General features: G+C 33.2%; 1 protein-coding gene across 3 annotated transcripts in view; it reads left to right on the forward strand.

Annotated features, from left to right (window-relative positions):
* Window positions 1-20,669, forward strand: part of LOC130641586 (peroxisomal targeting signal 1 receptor-like) — a 94,577-nt gene that overhangs the window by 50,555 nt on the left and 23,353 nt on the right. For all 3 annotated transcript variants that reach the window (XM_057448458.1, XM_057448457.1, XM_057448459.1), the window contains exons 10-15: window positions 2,363-2,479; window positions 2,709-2,735; window positions 2,951-3,021; window positions 3,349-3,430; window positions 8,530-8,570; window positions 8,652-8,805. In XM_057448458.1, the coding sequence (XP_057304441.1) occupies window positions 2,363-2,479; window positions 2,709-2,735; window positions 2,951-3,021; window positions 3,349-3,430; window positions 8,530-8,570; window positions 8,652-8,805 (492 nt within the window). The remainder of the gene's footprint in view (window positions 1-2,362; window positions 2,480-2,708; window positions 2,736-2,950; window positions 3,022-3,348; window positions 3,431-8,529; window positions 8,571-8,651; window positions 8,806-20,669) is intronic.

Here is a 20,669-nt window from a genome sequence, read left to right on the forward strand (position 1 = left end):
GCACTTTATATTCTGATCAGTTAAAAAAATTAATATTAGCTTGTATAGTATAGCTAAGCTGAAAATTAGCCAGCAGCTAAGCTAAAACCCTTGAAAAACGTATTGTAAGTATCATTTTGAGCTCCCCATTCCCCAAAAATCAATATTGAATATGCTTGAATGATGCTAACAAAAGTATTCAAGAAACCTAAAGAAAAATTACAATGACCTCAGGGGAAAGGGGATGGCACGGTAAAGAGATTTCAAAGGCTGGATTTTCTTATAGCATTTTCACAATTATTTTTCCAGGGTTGTAGCTATAGCTTAGCTGCATCAGTTACCAACGAATCATTTTTCAACATTTGTTGCGTAAACTGATATTTAAAATTAATATTTTCTGTACTGGCTGTTGTGATCATGTAATTGTCGCACTTCCCCTGTCACTACTTCCTCTTTTACTGACTGTCAATAATCGTACATTTGTATCAAGCATTGTGATGGTTAACCTTAATACTTACAGTTTGTAAGTAATATGAATTGATAAAAATGGCACCTCATTTTTTTAGGTTTTTAGGGAAAAAAATGAAAATAAAATAATATATAAAAATTTCAGGATTTCAGCTGTAAACAGGCCTAATATTTATCAAAATCTCAGTGTCAATGTTTTTAAAAACCAGGTCCTTATGTATTTTGTTTTCTTGCTTTTTTGAAATCTTGAAAATTAATCTTGCAAAATTATTCCAATTGTTTATTTACAGAAAATAATCAAAAAAGTGAAAATACAAAACCAAATATTTTGTTTTTGACGTCACAAAAAAATTTCACATTGTTTTCACTTATTAAAGTTAATTGTTTTCACTTATTAAAGTTCCGCATGACAAGCATTTTGTGAACAAAATTTTAAAGAAATTTCTTTAGCTCTAGACAGTATGTCAGTAAATGTTTTTTTAAGCAACAATTTTTTAATTATTTTGTGAAGTGATCATCTTAAGGAAATATTTGTTTCTGACAGATCACTGGACAATTTCATTTGCCTGAAAAAATACTGAGATGGTATCTCTCTTAATACAAAATTTGAGAATTAGAATATCATCCTTTTAATCAACCTTGTAGTTTGAAATTTTAGATAATTTTTTAGCCAAATTCAATCTATGATAGAGCCTTAAAATTTAACACAAATAAGCAAGAACATTCCAAGAAAGGTTTAAAGTCCAACTTTTCCCACCAAGTCAAATTAGTATCCTAATTCTAAAATCACAAATGTGTAAAATGTGAGTTATAAATACTTCCAAAACTACCCTCACTTGAAAAAAAAAGTAACAATTTAAGGCAAGGTCAACTCAACTGCTATCTTTAAACCACAGTCAGTAAGCCTGGCTATTGCTATTTTCATAGATGTTGTTGAAAAAATAAGGTACACTCAATAACTGGAGACACAGGATATATATCAGCAACATCACCAATTTTGGTAAACAGCTTGAAATTTCACGTTTGTTTAGAACAAATCAGCCAGCCATCTAGCTAGCTATAGCTACTTATATCATATTCTAAGCTAGCTCATTTAACACCAAGAATAATAAAAAAAGCATTAGAACGGCCCAATTATACATGCTATTATCCCATATTATCACCAAATGTTAATAACAATCTGTATGACATATTAATTTTGCAAATATTAGAAGTAAACAAACGATATCTGCACTACTTCACTGCAAACTAAAATTTTGCTCATAACTAATCTCGTTTTCATGTTATTCTGCATTTTGAGTATGCATATTTTGCGGAACCAAATGGATATGGAAATAGGTCTATTGTTTTTCACAACCTGCACTGGGTGCTTATTTACAACTCGATCAAAGTGTAGGTGCTTATTTTTGTCCTTAATTGGTTTACGGTAGATAGTGTAAATATATTTCAGTGAATGTCTCGATTCTCGCCAGAAATAAGGTCTGCTAAAATGTGCTGACTCAGCTTAATCGAAAATATTTACTACAATTACTTATTGTTGTGCAAGGATTCTTGTATTTGTTAAAGGAGCTGCGAAACGGCTGTTGGATTTTGACTTTAGTGACTTACACGAAAGTCGAGCTGATGGCAGCGAAAAACAAACTGGCTATTTTATCTTCTCCAGCCTTGGTCATGTTTTCATCCAGAATAAGTCTCGCTGAAATACTTCTTTGTAATATACTTTTCAAAAAAAAAAGCGTTTGCCGGATTTTTAATATGTGCGCCGGATATACAGAATGTAAGCATTTTAACTGGTTTGTAGCCCCTAACATTCTTGGAACGCAAATTTCATATTTAAGTTGTAAAATATAAAAGCACAGTAACCCGCTCGTTTTCACGCACATGTAAAATTTACCCTGTCTTTCATTGTGTTTAGGAATATGAGTTTGAAGAAGCCAACCCATTTGCAAATCACGAAAATGCTTTTGAGGAAGGATTAAAAATGCTGAGGCAAGGTGACCTGATCAGTGCAATACTACTGTTTGAGGAAGCTGTAAGTGCCACTAAATTTCCTTTGCTTATTAGCAGCAAAGGTCAATGATCATACAAAAGGTTGTTTTTATTCAACGTAAAGGTGTTTGGTTATTGCAATTTGATTTTGCTTTTACACGAAAGTCGTGCTTCTGGATTTAACTGTACTGGAGTAACCTGCCTCGTACACAAACTTTATACATACTTATAAGTTTCGCTTCAATAACTACTAGCGTTTTTATATCTCTTAGGTTAGAGCGAAACCTGAACACGCCGAGGTAATAGAAGGTTATATGGTTTTGTTAATGTATTAGCCAACGATTTCTGATATTGCGAAAGATTATGCTCCTAAAGTATATTTTATTAAATGTTTGTAGTTGCAGTTATTTAACTGCTGTTGTTTGTTACCCAACACGTATGCATAAGATCAACCAGCTGTAACTTTTTTAAATCTATTATAATGTAATTTTGTTATTACTGCTGAAATCTTTAGGCATGGCAATACCTGGGCACAAGTCAAGCCGAGAATGAGCAAGAGATGTTAGCTATAGCTGCCCTTAATAAGTATGCATAACATTCTTGATCTTTTATTCATGTGTAAGCTAATGTCTCTCAGATGAGACTGTCAGGTAGGTTTCTTTTCACATTTTTTATACAAGTTAATCATATCAGTTGCATACTTACGTCATGAGGTAGAAGCTTTGTTCAATTCAACACCTAGTTTAGCCCTTATTTCAGCAGTTACTAGTCCCAACCTAAGTGTGAGAGAAAACAATATAACTTAAAACAAAAAATAAATCTTTTTTCCCCCTTGAATTTAAAGAAAAGTCAGGGGAATATATTTAAAAAAAAACTGTGCCAATATATTCAATTAAATTCTTCTAACTTTAGATGCGTGGAACTTCAACCGGGCAATCTTACTGCGCGTATGGCGCTTGCTGTTAGTTATACAAATGAATCGCTTCAATCGCAGGTATTGACTAATCAGACGTCTTATACACAACTGTCTGGTTTTTCCTTAAATTTGCTAAAGTAAATTTTTAAGGTATCATGTGATGCATAAGTCTCTGAAGGACACAGATTATTTGCACGGACTGGAAAATTGCCATATCTGAAAGTGCAACTGCTTTTAAATACAACAAGAAACTGTGGTCAGCTTGAAATCAAACATACTAAAAAAGGTCTAAAAACGAGGCTACTTGTAAGCAACGGCTCAGGCTGACTTGGGTAAATAAAACAGTTCCGAGATATATCTTTTTCTAAAATTCATGTATGTTTCGTATGAATAACATGAATAAAAGTTTAATTACAGAAGTAACAATATAGCCTGTAAAGGGAAACGTAAGCAACATTAAGCAACATGCCACCCTATATGTGACACGGCATGCAGAGAACACGTCTTTATAACGTTGGCAGAACCGACTTTGCTTTAAGGGTGAGGAAAAATTATTTCTCTTTGTCGGATTGCTTGAGAATCTTTGTTATTGCTTACCTAAAATATCAAGAGGTTTTAAAAATAGTCTGTATATTGCAACGTAGATTGTTTAGTACACAAAGTTTCCTGTGCTTATGACTTTAAAAATAAACATGCCACTGCCGCTGATCGAAAAAAATAAATAAATTATAGAAAATTGAAAAAAACTTTTAAAAGGAGCGTATATATTTATTGATGTTAAATTTTTAATTTAAATCCCATAATAAAGGAGAACATAATATGTGCCGATCCCGAAGTGCCTCTAAATCAGCTTTGCAGACCTCATTTTCATTGTAGGTCATCAAAATTTCAGTACTTTGGATTTACACGGCTGTATATCATAACCAAATCTCGATATAGGTTATGGAAAATAGCAAAGCACGGTTTTTGTATTACATGTTGTTATTCGTGAAAAGTGAGCCAATGGCACAAATTTGTCGAAATTCAAACTTTCCCATTTCACTTAGTATTAACTAATAAATGCTAGCCTAATCCTGTATGTGACTGTAAGAAGAACAACATTTGGATTTGCAGGGCTGTATATCTTAGGTTCAAAACAAATGTCGCACAGAGGGTGTAAATTTTTCATTTTACCCTAGTGTCTCTATAATAATAGCCGTATTTTGTCTGTTCCAAAGGGTTACCGATATTCCTTTGATCTTTCCGCGAATTTTTAGAAACCAGGGGGTTGTTTAATTGGAAATCTTATGATTTATCAAAATAAATTACAGAAATTAATTTATTTCCTTACATAATTTAATTAATTTAATTAATAAACCTCTAATTTAAAAAACAAATTAAGTGATTAAAATGAATTCATATTTAAATGCGGCATTTTTAATAATAATTTACCCCTGTGACCTTAATTGCCGATTCCGCTTAGGAGGCACAGAAAACAAATAGGATGGTTTTACTGACAGTTTAACTGACTTTGTTTTGACCGCTCGCACGTGTATACCAATCAAAACGCCTGATTCTTTGAAAAACCAATCAAGACTTTCGCGGCCTAGACATGCCAACGAAGAAACATAATGGCCATTTTATTTTTTAAAAAGTAATGGTGGTCAGTGTTGTTTCTAAGTCTGTTTCACCTTTTTGTCTTCTATAAGCTTTTTATATTTGTAATATTTGTTTATGTTCTAAAATGTGAAGATAAATATATTGTCACGTTTTTTAGCTACGTACAGATCTAACGAATATTTTGAAGGCTAGCTAGCTAATAGCCTTAGTTTTTACTAATTTTGTTTGGTATAAGAGGTTTCTCTCCAACCCAACATTTATTTTTATGTCGAGGATGTAGACACTTAGCTAGCTCATATATTTACCCAAAAAAGTAAGAGTATAAAAATTCAGTTTGGCTATCAATATGGCAATATTCTCAGCAATAAATCTTATGCCAAATGCAGTTTAGCTAGGTAGCTAGCTACACATATTAATTTTTAAACTTTCTTGGGAATCACGCCTGTACAAATGTGCAACAATGTTTAACTGGACTAACCGCTTAGCCCTGTGCAAGAAACGAAGGACTGTTTCTTGTGTTTTCATTTAAAAAGAGTCTACAAGAAAGTTTTTTTTTTTATTATCCCTACACCTGTGTAACACCATTTAACTGTACTAAGCGCTCAGTCCGGTGTCACAATTAATTTTTTAACTATTACAAAAACTATTTCGCAAAATAAAATAATATTGACCAATTGTTTTTGCTATGACGGAGTCACAACGGTTGTAAACTGTGTTTCTATTTCAGCCTTTGTTGCGGGAAAGTTATTTTTTGAAAAATATGTTACAGCCGCAACACTATAATGGTGTGTGCGCTTCACTTGATTTACCTGCACTAAAGTGCTCCACCTGACTGTGCCGTGTTAGGTTTTTTTTAAAAAAAAATGAAACAACCTTAAATGCTGTATTATTATAAATACTCCACTGGATTTGTGACACGTATATACTAAGTGCCCTATGGATGACGCAGTTTACGCTGTACTTTAAGTGTTCAACCTAGTCTGAAACTTCAGGCCTAGAGCTACAACAACAATGCCTTATCATTGTAAGAACTTTTAGCGAATATCATTTTTTACTATAGTTTCCCAATTTTTTTATTTCATGAAAGAAACCTGAAAATCTGTGAAAATTTATTTATGAAAAATAAGTTTCTGTTCGCTGTGACAACATCTTCAACCATCATACAATACCTTACATACCTAACAAGCTATATACTCAATTCTTGAATGTTCACTGTTATGGGAAGATAGTAAAAGAAGGTTATTAAAGGTCCAAATAGCTAGCAACCTCTATTAAAAAAGACAGAATCCTCTGAAAACTATGCTAGCTAGCTAAACATAACGTATATAGCTGCTTTGAACCATAATTTAAAAAAAATTGTGTCTCTGGTGTGCTGGCATGGTACTATGTGGCTTAAAATCTAAAAATAAAAATTATCAATATGTGGCCATTTTCAACCATAGACATCAGAAAAGGGTTTCTCTTCTTTAATTTTCCTTGTGGGATGCCTCAAAGTCTTCTAAATTTAATTAAAAAAATTGTTTAAAACTTCCTCTTCTTTTACTTGCAATACTTATGGCATTTCTTTGCATCGTCTTCTGTTCTTGGTGATGATTCTTACTTAGCTTCCAACTGCGAAGTTTAGTTGTGTCACTTTCACAAGTTTCATTGTAGCCAAACTTTGGACAAGTCACAGGACTTGGGTAATTTCAAAAAAAGGTGGTTTTGCCTTATGATTTTTTAGATTTTTGCTGCTGATATCTGCCATTAACAATATACATGGGTTCAATAGGTAGCAATATTCAGGGTTTCAAACAACTTAGAAAATCAAGAAATTTGAAGTAGACCAATCCCCTAAGTCATGGTATATACATACCTTGAACTCAGGGACTTAGGAGAAGTTAACCAAAAATTATTTTTAGAGAGCAAAAGTCAAAAACAATCTAACATGAAGAATCACGCTTTCTCTTTCAAATTTTTGATCAAAATTCTCCAGATCAGTTTACACGTAAATGTGTTTAGAGAGTTGTCCCTGTAAGGAGAAACCGCAAGGTTCAGTCAAAATAAACATAAATTCTAGGTTCTGGGTGCTTATTTTAACTTATCTGTCCTTTTATTAAGTTAAACAGATATTGTATAAAGTGAGTTTTCTTTTTTTTTATGAGTTTTACCCCCTCTGCATTGTTTTCTTTTTGTGTTTGATTAACATATTTAATATAACGCTTTTTCCTTCCTTTTTTCTTGTTATGCCAATATGCTATTGAACAGCTCTTTTTTGGACAATTTTTTGTTCGTATCCAAGGGGTGTATTCTGACTAAGCTCGATAACGTGATCAAAAATTAAACAAAAGAGTTTTGTTTTGTGGTATTAACGAACTTGTTTTGAGAAGTGTTTAGCAGTAGACAACTTAAAGAGAAAGAAAGCGTAACTATTTGTGTGTATACAAGATAATACGTCATTATTTTTGTTAGGTCCCAGACCAAACGCGGAAAGAAATGACAATTCTGCTGGTTTACGAAGAAAACACAACATTGAAAAACTAAATCATTTTTTGTGATTTTATGGGTTAATTGAATGAATTATTAAAAAAAAAATTTCGATTAACTTCCCCTTTTGAAATAGTTTGACTTCGTTCGTTCAATTTTTAAGTTTTGTGAAATGACTAAATTAAAAATATATTGTCGCAGTGAGGTGTAGTTGACATTGACATGCGAGATAGTTTATGCAGCGAGATAGTTTATCCATCGTGTTCTCTTCCATATGGACTTCCATTTTGATATCTCAAAATTTAGTGATTATGGCCAATATGGTATATGGGCCTCGGTTCTCATATCTCAGACAAGTTAGGCAGCATGTCAGTAATATTCCCTTGCTGTGACGCTAATTCGACTCCTACGTAGTCAAAGGATTGGAAGTAAACAGAGTTCTATACTTATGTGATATTTTAAATATAACTTAAAAAAATAATGCTTATCTGATTTTCATGCTTTAAAAAAAATAAAAGTAAGTAAACCCGCCTTTATTTCTAAGGTTGGAATGCTATTCCTGCGTTGGGGAATACGGTAGCTATGGCAATATATAACAAGAACTTGCTCGTTTTGATGCAAAGAAAAATGATATTTCCATGCCTAATGTGTCTACATTTTCACTAGCTATAACGAACTTTACAAACAAAAATAAAACTAAGAAAACAATATTTGGTATTTTAGTAACATAAAAAATACTTTCAATTGCGGTCTCTTCTAAATAACATATGGTCTTCTCGCCCGTATTGACATATTTGAAATTTTTTATTAACAACACCACATGCTCTCCTGGCTGCAGAAATAAGTCATAATTACCAATATTTTAACCACTTACACATTAAAGTTTGAAGGAGACAGCAAAATGGCTTTTTGCTTACGCTAAAAAATCGTAGGCATTGTGATTCCGTTGAAATACTCAATTTTAAACAACTTAAATATGTAGTTTGATAGAACTTTCCTGAAGAACGCTGCCACATCGACGCAAGGATTAGCCAATCTATTGCACTACTCCATATGTATGATTTGACAAGTGGGTTCCACGTTTTTATTTACAGGTATTTTTTTAATTTTAGGCATGCAATGCACTAAAAGCATGGATTGAACATCACCCAAGGTTATTACTTTTTACTTTTTAAAAAAAATACTATTTCTACGTATGTCAGACCATGATTATTTCTTCCATCTTTCGTTTAAGGTATTTTCACTTACTGGGTTCGTCTTCTTCCTCTGTAAAATCCGCACTTTTTACGCCGTCATTGATTAGTTCTGCCATGTTTAAAGAAATTCAATACTTGTATCTTGCAGCAGCACAGATTTCTCCTCAAGGTGATATTGATGCTGATATTCAGGTAGGAATTTGGTCTGTGAAATTGAAATGATCTGTCTGTCTCTCTGTCTGTCTATGTCTTTGTGTCTGTCTGACGTTGACAAATTTTTAACCTTGCCAATAATTCTCTTTTGTGTTATGTTCATCAGCACTGCATAAGCCATTAAAAAGCCATGGAAGTGGTTAAATCCCCACGCACTCACCCACACATATTGCACGGTACAATAAGTTGGAGCGCATGTGAAAATGCGTTTATAATAAATTCAATTCCACCTTTCCTGTGAAATTTAGAACTATAAACAACAATTGACTACTACTACAGTTAATTACATCATCTATTTCCTTTGGTTGACCAATTTTATGATATGTTGAGAGTCAAAAAACGCACTTTATTTCCTGCACTTTTTTGATGGCACGATGGTTCAAATAAATCCCACACTTGCTTCACTTCTCGCAATTTTATTTTTACCTCCCGAATGTAAAAATTTACTTCTAGTACTTTTTTTCTTTTACCCCAATTTTCTGATAATAAGTATAAAAGTTTCGTAGCCTGTCGACCAAGGTAACATTCAAACTCGAATACAGTTTCAGATGGGACAAAATCATCTCCCTCATTTATACGAGGCAGAAAACTTTCAATCAATGATAGTTTTGTTGCAAATAATCATAGAAATGAAATATAGAAAATACTCATGTATAAATCTCACATTAGTCGCTGTGTTGCACAAAAAAGGAAAGAACTATTTTTTGTTCACAGGGAATCTGAGTCATGATTACGAAGCAGCAAATAATCTTTCAATCCCCTGCTGGTGTATCTGTATCTTGTGTTTTGAAGTATGTAGCGCTGAAGTATGACATTCTTTACGTAGTTCGCAAAAGTTGTTGTATGTACTTGGAACTTTAGCGCGTGGACCATAGGTGTGAGCTATTGGTCTCCTTGAAAATACGCTTTCTGGCTTAACCCTATTCGGTCCAGCGTATTTCGAAAATATTATGACGGGAGGGGGGGGGATCTTGAACTACTACCTGCACAAAATTCAATTACTTTCGTTCCTGAACGAATTTTCACATTATTTTTAAAGTTTCTGATATCCAAAATATTAGAACCAGTCAAAAATAGCATGAATTTCTTCAACATATTTAACTGTAAACGCCGTATGTATCGCTTCAGGAAACTAAATCAATCTCTTTGTGATTTGTCCTAAGTATTACAATGTTTGAACAATGCTATAACATTTTTTTGAAGGTATTTTTTCGACATAAAGTTGATTTACAAAATCAATTGTGTTAAACTCAGGTTCTAAGCGCGGTTATTGAAAAAATTTTTGCCAGGAATTTATAGCAAAGTTATTGGATTAACTCTTGACGGCCTATCTCAATTACAACATTCTTCATACTTTGTACCTTTAATTTACTCCTGCAGTTAAATTGGTCAGGAAAATCAACAAAGTCATCACTTTCTATTTGTTTCTTGGTATTATGGAGGTGGTATGGAGTGGTACATCGTATGACATATTTTATAAAACATATGATCTTTGTATTTGACATCGACCGACATGTGATCAGCAACTTGATATAAAACTTTCTTAATATCCACTGCAAAATGTGGATTGCATCTTTTGTGCGTATTTTTTTAAAAAAAAACGTGAAGCTTGCACTTTACAGTTGTCGATATCCAGCGGTTCTTCTCCGCGTCAACATTTTCTTGATTATTTGCGCCGTTTAGGTACATAAAACGAAAAGTTATAGTAATTAATATTGATGACAGTTAAAGTTTGCGATGCTTGCCACGCTATCAAAGAACGAGGCTTGCCCGGAGATACGATACTATCCTGATGATACGCATGCGCATAACCGGAAAAGTTGGTTACATTGTAGTGCAAAAATCGAAAAGAAACTTCCTCCCCGACTTATTGCAGAACGTCGGAAACATGCACTGCTTCGCTGCAAACTAATAATTTGTCATAACTAACCTCGTTTCCATGTTATTGAGTATTTTGGTGTATATTTCGCGGAATGGAAAATTGTTATGAAATTAGGTCTATTCACTTTATGACTTTACCAATTATGCAAAAATAAATAAAGACTTTGCTGATAGCGATTGGAAGTTACCCAGTGTTTTTGAAATATTTTGCAAAAATATTTTCCATTGATCTCCATTGTGTCTCGTAGGTATCATGTCGAATAAAGAGGACACGCTCTTTTTCCCCTATTAAAAATGAATAATACGCTTAGTCTGTGTTTGTACGAGCAATGGGGATATTCACTTTTATCCCTTAAAAATAAGCGAGAAACTATGTCCTAATTGCTCAAAGAAAAATTAGTTCCTTTGACGGTACGTCACAATCCTCTATTTTAATACCTTTGTGTGAGTGACTATGGCTGTCTACGGCACAAAAATCATTAGTCATTCTTACGGCTTATGTGTTTACTCCCCTAAGACGTGGCGTTACGCTAAAATTTACTAAATTAAAAAAAAATCAGAAAACAGAATTATGGTATCTGGAAAATCGCACATTAAAGAACCAAAGATCTTCATTGATAACACTGATATTAAGTCGAGCAACAGATTATAACATTTTAGTTTTCACTGGCAGGTTAAACACTATCTTGTTTCATTTGACTTATCTGAAGGGGAACAAGGATTGAAAGAATTTAGAGCTTGTACTGATGTTCTGAGCCGTTCAGGAGCTAGCTTCTGTCAACCGAACACAATATTCGCGTTTAATAAGTTGCTGCTGCTATCAAAATAGTTATATGGCTTGGAACTGTAATTTAATTGAAAGTTTCAAGTTACGAATCAATTCAGAATCAACCGTTGCATTGAAACAGCTGTATAGCGTGTCAAAACATTTAAATGTTCTTGAGTTTCTTTGTGATATTCCATCGGACGATAATATGCTGAATACACAGGGAGTTATGTTACATCTGCAGATTTATTACGCGACATATACTCATCCATATGCTTTCTTCAGAATCGAACTCATAAAATAAGCATTTATATGACGCTTTTGATGAACACTTCATTGATGTATTTTTGTTTGCTCTGTACGGACGTAAAAATAAATAGACACAAGACATTCCTCCTTTTTGTGAACTGGTCGCATGACATTATGTAAATCCACATCCCACAAAAAGTGATTTGTTATATGTATATAAAGTAACGGAAATTGTGTTTGCAAAAAAGATGACTGTTCTTTTTAGAATTTTTCTACTCTTTCCTTCAAAATAAATCTTATGTATAAATCTGATGTATAGGGGGACGAGGCAAGGAAATCTTATAGAAATCCTATAAACTCTCCACCGTACTTCCTTTTTCTTTTTTATTTGGCTTATTTAATGAGGAAATGGGCTCCGTACTCTCCAAAAAGCTGTAAATTTGTCTTTCAATCCCAATAGACCATGTTTACTAACTAAAAACATCATCTTAGATGGAGTAATTGACAAGCCCTGATAAGAAGTCACAGTAGATATGTCAAAACGTAACTTCAATTCAGAATTTAAATGGTCCAACATTGGAATAGTTGTTGTCCTTTTAAAATAATCCGAAATGTTTTCAGCAGGAATGTTAGATTTATTTTTAAACGTTTTTATTTGTTTTGTTTTTATTTTAAAAGCCCCACGGAGTCGTTACAAATATAATAATTTAATTTTACCCCCGGATTAATGTCTACGCCGTATCTAACGGAAACAAGTTGTTTATCAACTAAAAAAGAAAAGCGGAGCGAAGAAGGTTGTCTGTTTTTCAAAGTAATCCTGGAAAAAGTTATTTCAAACATTGTTTACTCATCATGAGGTTAAATTAAAGCTTATATTTGTTTTTCTATATTCCATTTTTGTGTTCTGGGACCGAGGTTGCTTCCTTTTATAAAAATTCTATCGGATTCGAATATGAATGTAATTCGAATCTGAAATGTAAAAAACAAACTGTTGTGTTGTTGTCAAACGAAGTTGGTGTTGTAGTTAGAAATGTTTCTAACGTACGATGATTTAACATCACAAAGAGAACTGATTGGAAATGTTTCAGGCAATTGTATACATCTTCAATTCGTTCTCTTTGGGATGAAACGAAGTTTAGTATTCATAGTAAGAAACTGATTGGAGTTTTGTTAGGAGAACGCTAGCAAGCTACTCACTGAGAAAGTTGTGTTGTTTAGATTTTTTAGTAGGGAAATGAATTTGGGTGTATAACGATTTTTTAGCCGTTTCTTTCTGACCTAAATTTTTCCTTAAATATTAAGTTTCTTGTGCCTTGCGCCGTAAAAATATTTTCTTTAAGCACTTATTTTTGCAAGAATATATGTCTAAGCTTAATAGCTTGTTTTAAATATGAACATTTGTATGACGCACAAAATTGATTAGAAGTTTACTTTTTTTATTGTATATCAAACGAACTGCACTTTTTGTGTCCAAGCAATAGGCCGTTACATGTAGTAGAAAATGCCATTAGCTAGCTATAATAACTTATAGCATGCTTTATTTTATTAAGGCATTATATATTTTCAAGCCATAGTCATGCTAAGAATATATTAAAAATGAGGATAGTATTTGTCATGAAAGTTAAGAACATCGAGGCTGAAACTAAAACATACTATTGTTATAAAAACAGCGTGTATATCCTAGAGAAGTAATTTTTCCGTTGCTACTGTGTTTAACAGTACAGACTGTGTAATACAGTGTTGATGTCGTTATAAAAAACCTAAATCCTAAACTTAAATCAATGTTTACATCTGTTACTTTACGACCGTTTGAAATATATTCGCTTCTTAAATTCGAAAACACTGCATTGTTATCTTCTTTGATTTTATGCGTGATTTTCTTGATTATAAGTTTGGGTCTGTAAGGCACACTGTTCTTTTAATATTTTGGACTGAAATATTTCGGTAGATATACAATTATATCAACTGATTCAAGTTTTTATATTTCTCTTTTATCTTATATATTAATTCCCTAGCGTGAGTAAAACTGTGAGTCCACGACACGCAAAGTACGGGTCTTCTAGCGACGTGGCGTTACGCTAAATTTAACCAAGTTAAAAAAACGCAAATCAGGGGGTTACTATTTAAACATTTAATTCTCTTTTCTTATTACTTTAAAAAATAAAACTCTGTTTTTTATTTTATTAAAACTATTTCTATTTTTTTTTGTAAACGTTTGTATTTGTTATTTTATTTTAAAAGTCCCACGGGGTCGTTATAGATAGAATAATTTAATTTTACCCCCGGTTTACAATGTGCGCGCGTATCTAACGGAAACAAGTTGTTTATCACTTTAAAGAAACATATACATTAACATACGTTCACATGAACATGTCATTTAAAAAGTTGTTTATCAACTGAAAAAGAAAACCGAAGCGAAGAAGGTTGTCTCTTTTTTAAATTAATCCTGAAAAAAGTTATTTCAAACAATGTTTACTCATCATAAGGTTAGCCTAAGCCTCGTTTTTGTGTTCTGGGACCGAGGTTGCTTCCTTTTATAGAAGATCTATCGAATTCGAATATGAATGTAATTCGAATCTGAAATGTAAAAAAAAAACTGTTGTTGTCGAACGAAGTTGGTGTTGTTAGTTAGAAATATTTCTAACGAAAGATGATTTAACATCACAAAAATAATTGATTGGAAATGTATTAGGCAATATTAGCTATACATTTTCAATTCGTTCTCTTTGGGATGAAGCAAAGTTTAGTATTCGAAGTAAAAAATTGATTGGAGTTTTATTGAGAGAACTCTAACGCTAAAAGCAAATGTGTTGTTTAGATTATTTGGTAGAGAAATGAATATGGGTGCATAACGGTTTTTAGCCGTTTCTTTCAGAGCTAAATTTTCCTTATTAACTTTCTTTTTGTGTCTTTGAAAAATATTTTCTTTAAAGACAATTAATTCTGATATATATCACAACCACATCTCGGTAGAGGTTAAGGGAAATAGCAAAGCACGGTTTTTTTTGTTATGTGGTGTCATTCGTAAAGAGTGAGCCAATGACATAAATTTTTAGGATTTACGCACAGGGTACTTTGATTACACTCATAAGCGCAAGAAATGCACACATAAATTTTGGTACTTATTACAAAAATACCACTGGGTTTGTTTACAAAAGAGAACAGCCTCGACGTTGTTTTATGTTGTTCTTACAGGTAGCTTAGCTACCCTATATAGCTACATTAAGGATTAAACTAGCATTTATTACTTAATACTCAGTAAAATAGGTCAAGTTTAAATATTAAATTTTTTCACTATAGCTAGCTAGACTAAGTATGAAAGGACAAGGCTGAGCTTTTTAGCTGGGTTTAAAATCAAAACTTAGGAGGAAAATTACATCGCAGTTTTTAAAATTATATTACACATACTACAGAACACCTGCGGGAAATCTCATTGTTCATCAAGTTACCCCATATGGGTAATATGGAAGATTTCTTCATAAAAAACCTCAGAAACCTTTTCAAGTGGATTACTTTCACATTAACAAAAATTGAAAATTTTTAAGATGAACTTTTGCGATTTTGTCATTTATTAGTTTTCAAATTTCTCGCTGGAAATTTAAAAGGTTTAAAACCCATGTCGCACAGTAACTTTTTCGTCCTTATCATAATGTGATATACATAAGCTATGGAACAACTTTTGCAGGAAAATAAAAACACATAAATAGAAAAAGGTTGTTATAAAAATAATATAAATTAATTTCAAACCGATTAGTCCCTGCAGCCATTTTGGTGTCAGCAGTATGAAAAACTATGCTAAAACCATAATAAGTAAAAGTCCTATTACTTCAGTAAAAATTGAAATAATGACTTGAAACTTAGTATATTATATGTTTTAGACCAGTTTGATGAAATGAACCAAAAAATTTTTTTGCTACTATTATAATTCTTGAGTTCCTGAATTTAGCCATTTTTGGGGACGCCGATAAACCTTTTTTGAAAGCATATTATTTTGACAAGCCATGTGTACAGATAACATTCAAAGTGATTCTCAGGATTTAAAATAATTTAAACATATGAAATGTGTCCCAGGTTTAGGACCATATACCTTATCCTGCTCTATAAATACAAAGTTGTTAGAAGTTATTTTTTTGTCCACCTGGATCTGCAACACGTTTACTTGCACTAATCGCTCAGCCTAGTGCCACTCACAATTAATTTTTGAATATCTACAGGAACTTATTATGCAAGATGAAAAATGCTAAACAACTGTATTTGCTTTGCAGAAGTAACAATAGGCTTCATCATAAGTCCTGTGAATGTTGGTTTATAAAAAATGTATTATACCTTTATGCTATAAGCACTCCACTGGATTTGTAACACATTACACTAAGTGTCCTCCGTATGACACAGTTTACCCTTTACTAAGTCTTAACCTGGACAGAGACTTTACGTCTTCCGGCTCCAAGCGAATATTACTTCTGGCTATACTTTCCAAAATTTTGTTATTTCATAAAAGAAACCTGAAAATCTACAAATATTTATTTATGAAAAACAGGTTTCTGTTCGATAAAAGAAACCTGAACATTTGCAGAAATTTATTTATGAAATATAGGTTTCTGTTTGTCGTGACAACATATTTAACCAACATGCAATGCCTTGCACACCTAACTAGCTATATACTCAAGTCTTGACTGTTCACTGTTATGGGAGGTCCAAATTGCTAGCAAGTAGCTATCTTTATTTAAAATGACAGAATGCCTTGAAAAATCTTTTGTATAGCTAGCCTCATAAAACTAACATATTTAGCTCTTGTACTTTATCACTTAATTATTTAATAACAAATGTGCCCCTGAAGTGCTGGCATGGTATTAGCTAGGTAGCTTAAAATCACAAAATAAATATTATCCAGATGTGACCATCCCTCATCATCAGACATCGGAAAGGCGTTTCTGTTCTTTACTTCTCATTCTGGGGTACCTCAAATTCTTGTAAATCCAATGAAAAAAAATTACTAAGACTTCCTCTTCTTTCCCTTGCACGACTCATGGCATTTCTCAGCATGTCTTCAGTTCGAAGCCACGATTCCTTAGCTTCCAACTGCGTCTCGTTCACAAGTTTCAGTGCTAGCCAATGTGATGGACAACGTCGAGGAACCCTGGGTAACTTTGAAAAAATGTGGTTCTGCCTTATGATTTTTAGATTTTTGCTGCTGATATCAGCATATTTTAGCCCTTGAGTGCCACACCTCCGTATATATAGGAGTTAATTATCTTTAAGCACTTTTTTTGTAAGAATATACTCGGAAAAATGGATCAGAAGTTTAGAATATCCTAAGAATATGTCTAAGCTTGATTGTTTGTTTTAAATATAAACATTTGTATGACGCACAAAATTGATTAGAAGTTTACTTTTTTTATTGTATATCCGACGAACTGAATTTTTTTGTGTCCAAGCAATGAGGCCGTTACATGTAGAAATTTTCATTAGCTAGCTATAGTAACTTATAGCAGGATTTATTATATTAAGGCATTATATATTTTCAGGACATAGAAGATATTGAGAATATTGAGAATAGCATTTGTCCAAAAGGTTAAGAGCATCGAGGCTGAAACGAAAACACACTATTCTTATAAAAACAGCGTGTATATCATAGAGAAGAATTTATATAAACTGCAAAAAGTAATTTTTCCGTTGTTACTGTTTTAAACACTACAGACTGTGTGACTCAGTGTTGATAATAAACCTAAACCTAATACCTAAACTTAAATCAATGTTTACATCTGATATGTTACGATCGTTTGAAATATATTCGATTCTTAAATTCGAAAACGCTGCATTGTTATCTTCTTTGATTTTACGCGTGATTTTCTTGATTATAAGTTTGGTTTTGTATGACAAACTGTTCTTTCTGTTTTTTTAATATTTTGGATTGAAATATTTTGGTAGATATACAATATACCAAATGATTCAAGTTTTTTATTTCTCTTTTTCATATGTTTTCAGCTATTAATTTCTTATATTTTGCATATGCAACAGCCTGAATAGCTGATTTTGTATGACTTAACAAAAAATGTTGGATTTTTTTTTTAATGTTTGGTGTCCTTTTTTTTCCTGGTGCACTTCTGGAATGGCAAAGCAAGTATATAGTTTTAGCGTATTCCTCTTTTTACGTAACGGTTGTTATACGCGTTTGATTTTTTTGGACATTTTCCATTTTTATTTCATAATTTTTTTTTATTATTTTTTTTGTTGCACATACTTATATTTTTAGATTTTTTGTTTCAGCGTTGATAAACATAGAATAATGCAGATTGTGAGCAACCTCGATCCCAGGGCATTTTTTTATGCCATCCGTTATAAAAGAGACAAAGAGCCTGGGGTCGAGGTTGAAATTCAGTGGATTCTTCCACGGGAAATCGGCTAGTGTGTTTTTAACTAATAATTTCTTACTAGTCGATAAGGCCCGTGGAAAAATCCACTTAGGCAGGACAACAGAGAAAAATAACCGTCATTTAAATTTTGAAGACGTCAGCAGAGACATGTCAGAACACAAAACTTTTTTTTTCAGAAATGTGTATGCCTGTTGCCTTCATCGTATAGATCTTGAAACGCTGATCAAGAAAATGTATAGGATCGTGTATTTTTGACAAACGGTTGCAGAGATATTAGGGTTTGAAGGTTTTTTGATGACGTCATCAACCCGTCCATTCCCGAAACGGATTCAGGGACCCAGGTTTGGGAAACTTACCCAAATTGGTCAAAGGTGGTCCCTAGTTACCTACGCAGGAGATGACGTCAGTTATTTCCACCCGTTTCCAAGTTATTTAGCCTTAAATTTAAAAGTGCAATGCAATGGCTTCACTTATCTTAATATACTTTCCTTTGACGTTAATATTGCTTTAACGTCAAAGTTTGGTAATTTACAGAACAAATTTATAGACGATGTTTTATAGACTTTATCAAAGAAATTTTATCCACTTTGCAAAAGTCACAGACAGACAGAACTGGCGTATTATTATATAGACTAGTCGATAAGGCCAGTGGAAAAATCCACTGAGGCAGGATAAACATTTTGATGACGTCAGCAACCTATGCATTAAAAATTTAGAATTTTGTTTTCGCGTTGCATCTATTGTGTAGAGATTAAAGTGCTGATCAAGAAAATGTATATGACCATGTGCTTTTGGTATGAGCGGTTAATGAGATTAAGGAAGGGTTTAAAAATTTTGCTGACGTTAGCAATGGCCCTATCAAGACCGAAATATTTTTTTATAAATTTGTATACCCGTTGAATTCATCGTATAGATCTTGAAATGCTGATCAAGAAAATGTATAGGAACATGAACTTTTGACAAACGGTTGCAGAGATATTGGGGTTTGTAGGGTTTGTGATGACGTCATCAACCCATCCATTCCGAAACGGACTCGAGAACCCAGGTTTGGCAAACTTACCCAAATTGGTCCCAGGTGGTCCCTAGTTACCCACTCGATGAAATATCATTGACGTCACCACCTCGTTTCCAAGTTATTTGGCCTCAAAGTTTTAAGTGCACTGTAACGGCTTCATTAATTTAATATTGGATTTTGACGTTAAAGTAGTGTTATTGACGTCGCGCCGTAACGTCAAAAAATTTAACATATTAGACATGCATTTTTCGGTTACTTCAAAGAAAATTTCGGTAAGATTAAAGGAAAATGAACATATCCACTTTGCCTGTTACAGACACACGGAACTGGCGTATTATTATATAGACTAGTCGATAAGGCCTGTGGAAAAATCCACTTAGGCAGAAGGACAATGGAAAAGTAGATTGTTTTAGATTTTTTGCTGACGTCAGCAGTGCAATTACAAAAATATTTGGCGAAATTTAGTTTATTCGTTGCCTGTACTATGCAGATGTTAAAACGCTGACCAAGAAAATGTATATGATCATATCTTTTTTATAAGCAGTTAATGAGACATAAGGGTTTTAACATTTTGCTGATGTCAGCAATGGCCAGTCAAACACCCCAAATTTTTTTTTTAAAAATTTGTATACCTGCTGCCTTCATTGTATAGGTCTTGAAGCGCTTATCAAGAAAATGTATAGGATCGCGTATTTTTGACAAACGGTTGCAGAGATATTAGGATTTGAAGGTTTTTCGGTGACGTCATCAACCCGTCCATTCCGAAACGGATTCAAGGACCCAGGTTTGGGAAACTTACCCAAATTGGTCCCAGGTGGTCCCTAGTTACCCACGCGGTCCCTAGTTACCCACGCGGTGAAAAATCATTGACGTCACCACCTCGTTTCCAAGTTATTTGGCCTCAAAGTTTTAAGTGCACTGTAACGGCTTCAATAATTTAATATAGGATATTGACGTTAAAGTAATATTATTGACGTCGCGCCGTAACGTCAGAAAATTTAACATATTGGATATGCATTTTTGGGCAACATCAAAGGAAAATGACGATATCCACTTTGCCTGTTACAGACACACGGAACTGGCGTATTATTATATAGATACTAGTCGATAAGGCACGTGGAGAAATCCACTTAGGCAGATGGGCAATGGAAAAATAGGTTGTTTTAGATGTTTCGCTGAAGGCAGCAGTGAAGATCCCAAAAAAATTAGAGAAATTTATTTTATTCTTTTATTGTATTGTGTAGAGGTTTAAACGCTGATTAAAATAATGTATAGGATGATATGTTTTCGAGGAACGCAAAAGCAGATATAAGGGTTTAAAAATTGTGCTGACGTCAACAAAGGCCCGTGAAAACACAAAACATTTTTTTTTGAAATTTATATACCTGTTGCCTTCCTTGTATAGATCTTGAAACGCTGAGGAATAGGATCATGTACTTTTGACAAACGGTTGCAGAGATATTAGAGTTTGAAGGTTTTTTGATGACGTCATCAACCCGTCCATTCCGACACGGATTTGGGGACCTAGGTTTGGGAAACTTACCCAAATTGGTCCCAG

The sequence above is a fragment of the Hydractinia symbiolongicarpus genome, chromosome 4 (assembly GCF_029227915.1).
Source record: "Hydractinia symbiolongicarpus strain clone_291-10 chromosome 4, HSymV2.1, whole genome shotgun sequence".
NCBI classification, from domain to species: domain Eukaryota; kingdom Metazoa; phylum Cnidaria; class Hydrozoa; order Anthoathecata; family Hydractiniidae; genus Hydractinia; species Hydractinia symbiolongicarpus.